The following is an 11,934-nucleotide window of genomic DNA, read 5'->3' on the forward strand; positions in this document are numbered from 1 at the left end:
CCCAGAAAAAACTCTTAATGTTTGTGTTCTTTGTGGCATCAACTCAAATATATGAAACCTCTAATATATGATTAATAAACACACAATACTGTTTACTTTTATTTATTTTAAGAAGAGGGAAGGTGAAGACCAGATAAGAAAGAAGCATGTACAAATACTTTGACAATAATAGACAAAATATTGTGGTTAAAATTCAGCACTAAGTAAAAAGGCAACTTAAATCTAAGACATACAATTAGATGTAATAAGACTACATGCAAAGATTATTTGAAAAAGTTTGTATATAAAAATAATACTACAAAGAGGATGACTTCATTCGTTTCAGAAAGAGCATTTAAGGTGGATTAAACAAACACATAGCCCTTTAAGAAAGGAAATGAGTGAGACGTTGTTCAGAACATTAAAAAAACAAAAACACAGTTCCCACTGATGGTCTGCTGATGAACGCCACGTTATCTGTCCAGGAAACTGCCTGTAGTGTCAGAATGTGCACACATGCATTTCATATTGATACAGCAAAAGTGCCAGTGGCTAGAAATCAAACCCAATAGCAGAAAACCTTCCAATAGTTCTTTTCACCATTTTACACTAGGTTTTGGTTTCTGTATTAGTCACGTTACGTTTCCTCCCTTATTTTCCAAAGGCACTGAAACAAAGCTACCAAGACCTCATGGTAAAACCAAGAAGCATCACCTCCTACAGTCTTTTCACTTTGCCCTGAAGTTGATATGATCATTAAAATGTAGTTAGATCAGAGTTGTAAACAGACAAGGAGCTTAGGAGTGGGAGAAGTGTTTGATGGCATGGAGTCGGTTAAATATAGGACCCGCTATATAAGAGCACACATCTGTAATTCAGAATTAAAACTTTTCTACAGAACATTCAATATCATCTTGACTAACAGTAAACATTTGGTAATTAATAATGTTTGGTAGCAGAAATTCTCCAAATTAATAAAACAGGGACAATAGCCTATGATTATTTCTCCCTTTCACTCCAGGTCGTTCCCTCACACTGTACAGCTACGATGGACCTTAGTCCATCTTCAGGTGTGGACACTGACTAAACCCCAAACAAGAAACCAGCCTCGTCTGATCAGATTAAACTAGAGTCTACATCAGCTCATGACTCTAACAAACTAAGTCAGTCATCACAATCACAGGGACAGACTAAACTTCAAAGCACAGATGTGTTTCACACTCTCAAAGACACAAGGGTGGACAGAAAGTCATGTGGGACAGGAAGCGAATCGCTGCCAGCAGCGTTGTCTAGTCAGGCACTGGATGGAGCGAGCAGACACCTTAAAACGGGTCAACAGACTGAAAAGAGAAGTCGCGTGCCAAAACGAAGAATATATGGCTGTGTTACGGAAGAATCAGCGCTTAAAACAAGCACTACATGATATGTTGCCGTTGTAATTCATCAAGGCTTTTTGGCTCCGTCTGCTACGCTGAACACACTTATCAGACACCCAGTGTTTCTAGCTGATAAACACATGGCTGCCGCATGTGACAAAAAGGTGCACTGACTGCTTTTACTTTGGGCATTTGTGTAATGGTTGCGTAAATCTGTCACAAACAACACAAACAAACACACACAAACACACACACACACACACACACACACACACACACACACACACACACACACACACACACACACACACACACACACACACACACACACACACACACACACACACACACACACACAAATCTCATTCTAGGACCAAGGTGCAATAAACATTTCTCACATATTCCGTAAGCAGATTTAAGTTTGAAGACAACTGCCATAAGTTTGAACTACACAAATGAAAATACTGAAATGATACAATGAAGCCACTGTGTCAGGTCTGTGTCCTGTGCAGTGACCAAAGTTACACATACAAAAAGGTCAAAACACAAAAACATGAAAATAGTCTAAACCACAACTCCAAGGAAAGTTTTGGCTCATGTTTCTCATTAAAACTGTAAAGCAGTATTTGTTTAGATGCAACCACTAAACTATTTCTATAAAACTGTAGCTGAGTTTAATTTAGATAAAAGTACTTTTCAGTCACACCAGTAGGTGGCATCAAGAGATGATCTTCAGTCCATGTAGGGACAAAGATTTCAGTTCATAAATGTGTGGACTTGCAGTCGTTAACACAAGGTTTGCTGTGAGGTCTGAATTGGCCTCTCCAGTCTGAAAACTGTTAAACAACCTGAGTTACAACCAGACTATTCACTGATGGACCCCATGTTATCAGAGTCACCAGATTTAACACAAATTATTTATTGTGTTGGTAATTTGTGGTTAAGCAAAACTAGATTTGAATGTCTGATCAGGAAGTCACAAGGAAATGTTTCTGACTGACAGGTAATAAGTGTCCATCTTGGTCTGCATCCTTACGTTTGGTGGAACAACGTGACGTTGTTTATACTTTGTGATGCCTCCTCCTGAACTAACGAAAGACAAAAAGTGCTGATCTGCAATGACAACATGGGCGGTGGGGTTGAAAATGGATCGTTTGCGGACCACGTCCTGGCTTCAACTTCCTTTATCTTTACCAGTCCTGCTTCGCTCCTCCTCCTCTTCATCAGTTTCCACTCTTCTAGTATTAGTGTGGCAGTGGAACAAGAACCTCCACATAGTTGAGAGGGAAGAACCCTGACTGGCCATTCAGCATGCCTTCATACCAGTTCTCGTCGATCTGATTGGTCAGGATGATGATGTCTCCCTCGTGGAAGCCCAGCTCTCCCTCATTTTCGGGCTCAAAGTCGTACAGCGCCTTACAGCTCGGCTGCTCCGGGGCTGACGAAGCAGGAGGGGAGAATGAACAAATGAGGAAAAAGAACAACCATTAGCTCAGGATGCCCACAGACACAGCAAAGCTCAACATTCATATAATATTAGTATGTGCTATAATACAGTCAGCTTCTGGCTCCTTGTGTGCCATTTCTACCATCTATCCATCTCTCAGTGACCTCACATAGGTCAGCAGAGCAGAGTGGGGCTTCACGCACAGACAAGCTAGGCTTTTTTGTCACCAAACAATTTTCTCATTGTATCAAGTTCAGCCAACAGACTGCTGGGCAAGCTGGAGATAGGGAAAGCTTTGGCCACTCATTCTCCGTGCTTTACCCCACACTATCACTTTACACAAATAATAATGTTGTCGCTATTTAGCTCTGGAGGTCATTGCGCCACACGTTGACAGGGTTTTTAACTGGAATTCGTTTTGACATGCTTCAGACAAAATGGAGAAATACAGAAAAACGACTGGCATGGATGAAAGACTAACAGGAAAAAACCATCATATATTCACGACTAGACCAGATAATACTACAAGAAGGCTAATCAGGAAATCGCTGCTATGAATTACTGTATGTAAAATTTTAAATTTTTCAAGCATCACTCATTCATTTACTTTACTTGTTGGGGTTTTTAATATAAGCATCCAAGTAAAAGTGCACTGCATGTGTGCTTTATATGTTTGAGATCTAGCCCGTCAACTACAATAAGATGTAACACTCATCAAAAGTTCAAAATGCAATGGTGTTGACTGTCAGATGCTCTCTGAATGAATTTAATCCTGATTTGGGAAGTGGCAGCTTCATGTACGTCATGTACAAGCTGTACTTTTAGATAACAAGGCTGCAGAATCTAGAGAGGATGTGGATTTTATTTACAACCTCACACCAGTGGTTAAGGTAAACACACACCATAGAGTGAAACAGTGACAAGCGACTCCCACCCCACTACATGGATGTCACAACACAAGCTGCACAAACACATATAGACAATGTGAGACCACAACTGATGAAAACGCCCACATGCTCACTGAAACTCACACAATCTGGGCTTCCTAAAGTTCAATATGGCCGAGTGAAACGATGCCTCTGATGATGTCACAGGAAAAACAAAGAACAAGGTCAGCTGGAGAATAGCCAGGCAGATGACACGCGCACGCACACACACACACACGCACACACATGCATGCACACACACACGCACATGCACACGCACTCGTCCCTCTCACAAACAAGCATTTTCTCACGATCCCTGACTGAGTACATTCCAGAGGCAAACACAGTATACGCCACTGACAAAGCCTCATACTAAAAAAGCACAGCAGATGTTTTTTTACATATTTCTACCCAGTCGTAGTTGTGCTGGAGGTCTTTGGCAATCACACCGTGAGGGAAGATGTTTTCAGTCTAGTTCCTCTCACATTTCTAAGAATGTAGGCACGCTCCTCCATGTGTGTGTAGAAACAGCTGAAAGTCGTGTTGTTACTGGACCCATTTCCCCTACAACTGTCCTGCCCCTTTATGTGGCTCTAAGAGCCATATAATTAATGTCAAATACAAAATATTACAAGACAGAGCCAGTGTTCTTCTCTGAGGACAACTCTGTTTTATCATTGTGACATTAATGGTTAGTTCAAATATTTATTTTACTCATGTTTATAGTAAAATTACAAACCTCACAGTAACTGAGAAATATTCAAACCCTTGTTTTTTGAAACATTTCTTACCTAAACTGCGTGACGGTGGAGGGGCCATGGAAGTAGAGTATCCACCGTTGGAATGGTTATTGTCTCCGAAGTCAAAGATAGGTTTGGGTTTGGGTGTGTATTCACGCCTTGGCCGAGACTGAGCCTCATTCATCCTGTTCAAGTTATTCATATTGTAAGTCTAACGACCCAAACCTTCACAATGAATACATTCATATGTTTTTCCAGTGATGAACCACAGCACAGTCGTCGGCATGTCTGGTGTGTGTGTCTGTGTGAGGTTTAAGTACTGCACCTGTCTCGGAGTTTGTCAGAAAGCTCTTCGAGCACCTCAACGGCCTGTTTGTGGTACTGCAGCTGGGACTCCACCAGAGATGTGAGCTGACTCACCTGCTCTATCTACATGCACACACCCACACACATCACGCAAAGCAGGACAATAATTAATGTCACACGTTTGGCTTCTCGTAGCCGTCATTCCACAGGGCAAAACATTGTTCATCACAGAATGAAGCGCACCTTCGTACTGATATACAGTTAATATGATACAAACGGAGAAAAGGACATAAAAAAACAGGAACCCATTATCGCAGGGTTAATTAAACTTGGCACATACTTTTTAAACACATTAAATGCATTATTTGCCCTGCGCGCGCAGGGCAAATAATGCAAATAATGAATGTGTTGACAGGCAACAAATAGTGAAGCATCAGAATCACATGCACACTTAGTTGCTAGTTACTGTGAGGTACCCCTAACGACAACTAAGCAGTGTCATAAAACAGCCTATCATTATACTTTATCTATCTGTAATAAACTTGCTCTAAGCCGTCTTACTGCTCAGCTAAAGGTGTGTTCAACTGCAGCTACAGTATGTACACGGTAAACAAATGCTCTAACCCTTAAACCTAGAGAATGATTAAATATTAAAGCTGTTAAAAGACAAGCTTATCAGTGGTGCCCAGGTTATTGCCCTGAATGGGTGTGTTCATCAGTCTTTCCAGGTGTATCTAATGGAAAGGCTGCTTGTCCTGTGGGTGCGTACTAGGCAGCAGTTTACATCCTATATGGTAGACAGAAGAGGTCTGTACTGTATTTGTCATTTGTACTGTATGGCAGACTGTGCAGCAACTGTAACAGAAAAACTAATAATTTGATTTATATTATTTAATGAATGCAGAAACTTACTGTGAGTTTAAGGCATAGATATATTCCATGTGTGTTTATAGAATGTCAATACCACAAAAGCTGAAATGTTAAGTATGATTATTATAATTCATCTGAACAGCAGAGGAAATAGATTAGAACGACACACTGAGGAGTAAGGCCTCACATCTGTTTCCAGGAGGTTGTACATGCTGGTCTCAGCCACTTCCTTTGACTCATGAAACTTCTCCAGTGCCTGTCGAACCTCCTCGTCTGGGATTTTCCCCTGACGCTTCTTCTTGTAATCGTAGTCCAGGCGACGACCCTCCAGTTTCTTTAGGTGGTGCTGAGGAGGTTAAAGTCCGGTTAGTTTAACAAATCGATGTACGGTTTGCGTCCCTGAAATAAAAATCATGTCAGAATGTCAATACCTGTATCTCTCTAAGGTCCTTGTCACAGAGGCCTTGCAATGGATCAATGAAGTTCTGTTTGACGTCAATGTCTAGCGAGTCTTTGACCTCTGCCAGTCTCTTCATGGCCTCACCTACATCCACTAAGGCTCCACCTGGACCACAGAAACATCAAGAGCTCAGCAGCTTTAGCAAATTAGATACCACAGCGTAGTACCATTGAAAATGAGCCCTCGGCTATGGTACACACACACATGGTACAGCACATCAACTGGTCAGAAAGGATTCTCTGCCTTACTGTAAACTGTTATGTTGAAATCTGACAGCGGGCAATCTGTCTCATAGGAGCACATCGACGAGAATATTTACCAAACACACACACACACACACAGACAAATATACACAGTCTCGTCTTACCAAAGTTGGTGTCCTCTCCAAGTTCCCTTCCATACTTGGCCATACACTCTCCTAGCAGCCCCTCAGCCTGAGGATAGCCGGGGTTCTTCACCTGACCGCGAATCTTGGACATGGTGTTCAACATGGACAGTTTGGCTCGTGACGCTACAGGTGACAGGCAAAACCAAATATAATCACAGACTTCAGACTTCATCTTTGTTTTCCATGCATTTATTTTATCCTCACCTGGGTTGGGCTGGAGGTACTCTGATGTTTTGGAAATGACCTCAACTACTGCTTTACTGGTCACATCTACCTTCTAAAAAAAAATACAGCAAGCACACACACATACGTCACAGTGAACAACAGAACTACTGCAGTGAAATTCAAACAGAGACTAAATGTGACACTTCTTCTGTCTAATGATTCTTATTAGTAGTAACTTGTAACTAAAGATGCTGCTCTCCATAGAAAAATATATGTCTCAGTGTTAGGTTTGTATACAGTGATGTGAGGGAGTGTGAATAAGTGATGTATATTGTAAGCATATAAAAATAATTCCAAGTGTCTGCATTTTTATCTAAATATGACCTAAAGTGGAATGAGATTTTTGCAGCATATCTTCACTTAGACAGAAGAAACTCAATTAAACATCACTGACAGTCATTAGCTTAAAGGAATTTTAATCCAATTCTCTAGTCGTTGCTGCATCAATGATGGTAAGCTGTCTGGTCAAGAGGCAGCAGATGAAAATATACTGCCATTAAGAGGTTAACAGATGGGATAAGGTTCTTCCACTGGAATGCAGTGTTTGGTCATCGCCAAACATAACAACCCTCCTGAAGCCAGATTGTTCTACTCTAGCCTCATCCCGTGCCGTGAAGGTTTTCCGGCTTATCAACATGACTCTATGCAAAGTGGAAAAGGGATGCAATGTGTGTCTAACACCCTACGATTGGTGTGATGTTTGTTGGTCAACCATTCCTGGGAAAATAAGATGTGGTACAAATGTCTGAACATAATCTTTCTGACTGTCAACTACAGTACTAGAGCCTGTAAATAGGGCAACGTGTCCCAGACTTTCCCTACTCATATTGACCGGAACACCTGACTCTGTCACCCATCAAATCATTTCATGATCCCAGAGTTTAGAAATTTAACTTAACCCAAGATTCCTTTTCTAACACAGGATTGCTTATTGAATAAACACAAAATTTAATCTCTGCAGGTTATTATTTTAAAACCAGCAAAAGGATTCTTCTCTTACCCGTTCCAAGTCCCTGAAGTCATCATCTAGTTTAGTTCCTTCGGCTCCTCCAACTTTCTCACTCACCATCTACAGACGGAAGAGAAACAGGGAGTTTGAGGTTGAGGAAAAGCAGAAATACTAAAATACTTAACGTTGCTGTAAGATGTTGCTTTTATTTGGAAATAAGAATCACGCTTCCACATGCAAACGCACTAATGGCCTAGAATGCACATGGCGCACAGCATCCTAAGAATGACTTCAGCAAGAATGTGAACAACGTGAAATGACACAAAAGCAGCAAAAAAATGTGTTTGTACAAAACCTAAATAAGAAAACATATTGAGCAGCTGGAGCCATTACTGCTCCTTCAATGAAGACAGCACGGCACAACTTAAGCATGCTCCAACATGCTGATTGAAAACATATGCACTTGCCAGTGAAACCTCTCAGCGTGCTTTTAAAATGGAAAGCAGACCCCTTCCGTGTACAGTATTAAAGTATGTTTGTGCACCCCTGTAGACTAATTCCATCAACTCACGGTAAGGTTTGTGCTTTTCAGAGCCACAAGCCAGAAGAAAACTGTAAACTGTTTCAGGCTTTGCGATGAGTCTATAGCACTGTGGCCGGATGATAATAAAACTTTTATAGCAGTTAACGTGGTTCCACGTGGTTCCAAGAAGCAAAGTAAGACAATGGACTGGCAGACAACTAATTGGGCAGTAACTTGCACAACAAGACTCCAAACCCAAAAAGCAACCACGCTGACTCATACTTGCTTTGATTGTTGTGACACGATTCTCCTGACAGTTACTCACAGCACTTGTGTAGTGTACGTATAAACTAGCAGGACAAACCCTAACTACTCATTCTATTTTTGAACCTGAGCTGCGTTAGGTTCATCTTTAACTGTTTCAAGCCTCAGAATGAACAGAGCAATCCTGAGGCTTCCTTAAGGGAGGGATTTTTGACAGTTTGATACAAGACACCATTTTCCCATTCTTCATTGCACAAGTTCACTCCTTTTTGATAGCGCAACAGCAGTTTGAGTCATTTTCTTTTCAATTCAAACAGCCATTGGTGAGCTTTTCTGTGGAATTACCAGGATTTTCCAGGTGTATTTGAAATGGGTGTGACAGGTGAGTGAAAAGTTAAACTAGACATGTATTAAATTTACAGGCATCAGAAGCAGTTAAGAGTGAATCAGTGTTTTCACATTATTGGCTGAATCTGGGCTTTACACAGTCGGCACGTGACAAGAGGCCTTGGGGTTTGTAAAGTAAAGCCACCGCTCCATCTGACTCCATATCTCTGTTGTACGTTTTTAACAAACCTTCTAAGGACAGTGACCTTGATTCATGATTCAACACTGATTTTAAACTGCATGACGTTTTTGCCCAAATAAACCTTAAATAACTAAACTTGAGGTTAGTGTTTTTTGATTATGTTACGTAGACATCTGAACATTTACAGTGTTCATTTGTAGCTTTTCTTACATGGGGATATACAAACATTAAGCTCTCAGACAAGCGTTATGACGAAGTTTAGGTATAAACAAAACGTAGAGCTGGAGAGAAGGATCAGTTTATACCAAGTATCCTTTTCAGTTTAATGATGGGTTGAACGGTAGAGCACCTTCACAAAGCATAGTTTGAGCTCTTGTTTGGTTTCATGTTACGTTGTCTGGAAAGCTGTCATGCTGTAAAGAGATTTAGTTACCAAATGAAGAACAACAGAGAAAGACAGTTGGAGAGCATTGCATTTATGCAAAGAAATGTTGAGTGTGGCATTAAAGAGAGAACAAGCACACATTGATACAGGTGCCTAACGTTGTGATTAAAACTAGGTCAACATGTTTAGAAACCAAACCCACATTTATATAAAGAGCTCTGCCAAAACAATATATAATTAACCCACATTTCAAAACTAAACAATGTTAATATAATTAGGTGTCGAAGCCACGGTGTAAATCAGGCTGACATTCCAAGCAATCAAAGGGTTTTTTTCTTTCATTTCAAACAGACAATAATTTCCCACACCACCATGCATTTAAAACTCACCCTCTGTTCAGGTTATTACTACACAGTAGTAAGTGTTTGCCCTTGAATTTAACGTCATGGTACAGTACATGCAATGGATAATATCCATATTGATTAGGTGTGGGCTGGTTGTAATGGATGATGTGGAAGTTAAACAACCAGAACTGCTGAACTCATGCAGCCGTCTGCAGCCTCCAGAGCCACGATCTTCTCCCATCTGCACCGGTATTATGGCTCAGTCTAGATTAAGAGGAATCATTCCCTAAATGGGAATTGTACTGAAGGGTGATTACCGTTCCTTCCTCTAGCTTCATCCCGGATTAAGCCTGCAGTGACTCGAACGTATTCATAAACTTTTAACATTGGGTTGGAATGAATAATGCAATGCGTGCACCCAGAGAACCACATATACAGTGGACATACTGTACATAGACCCAGTAGATCACAAAGGTTTGATGTGCTTCAAGTGCACAACAAGTGAGGCTTTAGATCAACCCGAGCAACAAACATTAGCAGAAGAGAGTAAGTGAAACAAAAAGGAATTTTGAGCTGTAGGGTAGAGATATCTTTTCCACAGCCAACTTCCTGCATGCCTCCAATACAGAAAATCACAGCTATGTCAACTGTTATTGACTTGTGAAGTTTTGGCAACAAAGCTGCAGCTGCAATGCAGGCATATGAAGGGAAAGCGCACTCTTCTTATTCATCTCTCTCTCTCTCTGCATCATTAGTGCTCGGTCTCACTAACCCCCTTTGTTTTCCTACAATCAGTGCCACCAGACCAACACAACAGTCAGTGGATCACCTTCTTTCTCCTCACATAGCAAACAATCGGGGATGTGAGCGTGTTCCTGACAGGAAGCCGGGCCCGAAACCAAATGTCTTTCCTGCTTAGATCAGCAGGGGTGAAGGGAGACTTGCAAAATATTTTTTCACCGTTCCCACCCATGACTGAAAGCGCAAAATTAAAAACATACGCACACTTCGTGGCTTTTTTTACGTGGGGAGCAGAACGTAGCGGCGTCGGGGGCTCTACCTCCCGCTGCATTAAACAGCGATCCGTTCGCCACAAACAAAACAAGAGGCGAACACACAGTCTTTTAAAGCACCGTTCAAACTGACGATTACACCGGGTTTCACTGCAGATCGGATGGACGATGGGGTTTTTCCTGAGAAGCCAGCGCACAAACCTAAATACTGACTCGGCTTTTACCGCACCTCTTGATCGTGCATTGTTTTTCTGGCTCGCCCGGGGTCCCGGGGGCAAACAGAGCTAATGTTTACCACAGGACGTGTGCTTGCTGCGTGAAATACACTGGTCCTCGCCGATTCAAAGCACATAATGGAAGAAAAGTGTATGACAACAGAATAACCGTTCGTTAAAAGTTAGTTAGTCACACACGTTCAACTGAGCCGACGTTAATGTTGTTTGCATGTGCCAAGACGCCTGACTTTAGCGCTAAACTAGCTCCAAACCCCACAGACTGGCAATAAATCCACCAGACCTGACATTTTACACGCTAACATTTGTGGTATAAGGCTAAACGGCTGCGTCTCGGTGTCACCACACACCAGCTTCCATATAAACATTCGCTAGCGGTTTGCTAGCCAGACCGTTAGCTACTCATGCTACTCAGTGCTAGCTGCTAACGTGACAGTTGCTAGCTAAAAGAAAGTTTCACCAACCTGACTGGCTTTGTAAAACTGCTTCTTCAAGCCCGCTACAGACATCTTGATCCGCGACTGTCTTCAAGTTCCGGCGACGGTGGGACTGGATCAAGTTATAAATTACAGTTAGCGATTTAGTTAGTTTGAAAAAGCAGCAGCGTAGAGATGTTTAGGTGGAATCATAGGACCGCGCAGCCGTCACTCCGACCCGGGACACTCCAACTGACCACGTCCACGTCGAGGGTGATTCTCCCCACTGTCACTGCAGATAACAGAGCCAAATATGAAAGTAACAAAATCAACGATGTGATTGCGTAACCTGCAAATATAACCTACGCAGGACCCACTATCATAGCCACATGGAGATAAATCTGCAACAGTCACTTAAAAAAAAATCAGTTTAATGAGTTTGCAGGGGCTATATGAATATGTTAGTGTAAAGTGACCCCTGCTGGACATTAGCGGTACTGCGCCATCTTTCAGCGGGGGCCAGATGTTCGCCTAACCACACGCGTAACAGCTTATTTATAA

General features: G+C 41.7%; 1 protein-coding gene across 2 annotated transcripts; it reads right to left on the reverse strand.

Annotated features, from left to right (window-relative positions):
• Positions 1 to 86: 86 nt before the first annotated feature.
• sh3gl1b (SH3-domain GRB2-like 1b) lies at positions 87 to 11,789 on the reverse strand. Of its 2 annotated transcripts, XM_029147537.3 has the most exons (10): positions 11,422 to 11,789; positions 7,718 to 7,786; positions 6,697 to 6,769; positions 6,472 to 6,615; positions 6,076 to 6,209; positions 5,832 to 5,990; positions 4,794 to 4,897; positions 4,520 to 4,653; positions 3,834 to 3,881; positions 87 to 2,793 (listed from the first exon to the last, which is right to left on the reverse strand). In XM_029147537.3, the coding sequence occupies exons 1-10, from the start codon at positions 11,464 to 11,466 to the stop codon at positions 2,600 to 2,602; spliced, it is 1,104 nt and encodes a 367-aa protein (XP_029003370.1). In that variant the 5' UTR covers positions 11,467 to 11,789; the 3' UTR covers positions 87 to 2,599. The 2 variants fall into 2 exon arrangements, with proteins under 2 accessions (XP_029003370.1, XP_029003371.1); XM_029147538.3 differs by lacking the exon at positions 3,834 to 3,881 and having other exon boundaries at positions 11,422 to 11,786.
• Between the last annotated feature and the right edge of the window lie 145 nt (positions 11,790 to 11,934).

The sequence above is a fragment of the Betta splendens genome, chromosome 4 (assembly GCF_900634795.4).
Source record: "Betta splendens chromosome 4, fBetSpl5.4, whole genome shotgun sequence".
In the NCBI taxonomy this organism is placed as follows: domain Eukaryota; kingdom Metazoa; phylum Chordata; class Actinopteri; order Anabantiformes; family Osphronemidae; genus Betta; species Betta splendens.

Coding starts and splice junctions, on each gene's coding strand:
- sh3gl1b (XM_029147537.3), bottom strand. CDS start 11,466: ATGTCTGTAGCGGGCTTGAAGAAGCAGTTTTACAAAGCCAGTCAG. Junction 7,787..11,421: donor AGTTTTACAAAGCCAGTCAG/GTTGGTGAAACT, acceptor TTCCGTCTGTAG/ATGGTGAGTGAGAAAGTTGG. Junction 6,616..6,696: donor GTACCTCCAGCCCAACCCAG/GTGAGGATAAAA, acceptor TGTCACCTGTAG/CGTCACGAGCCAAACTGTCC.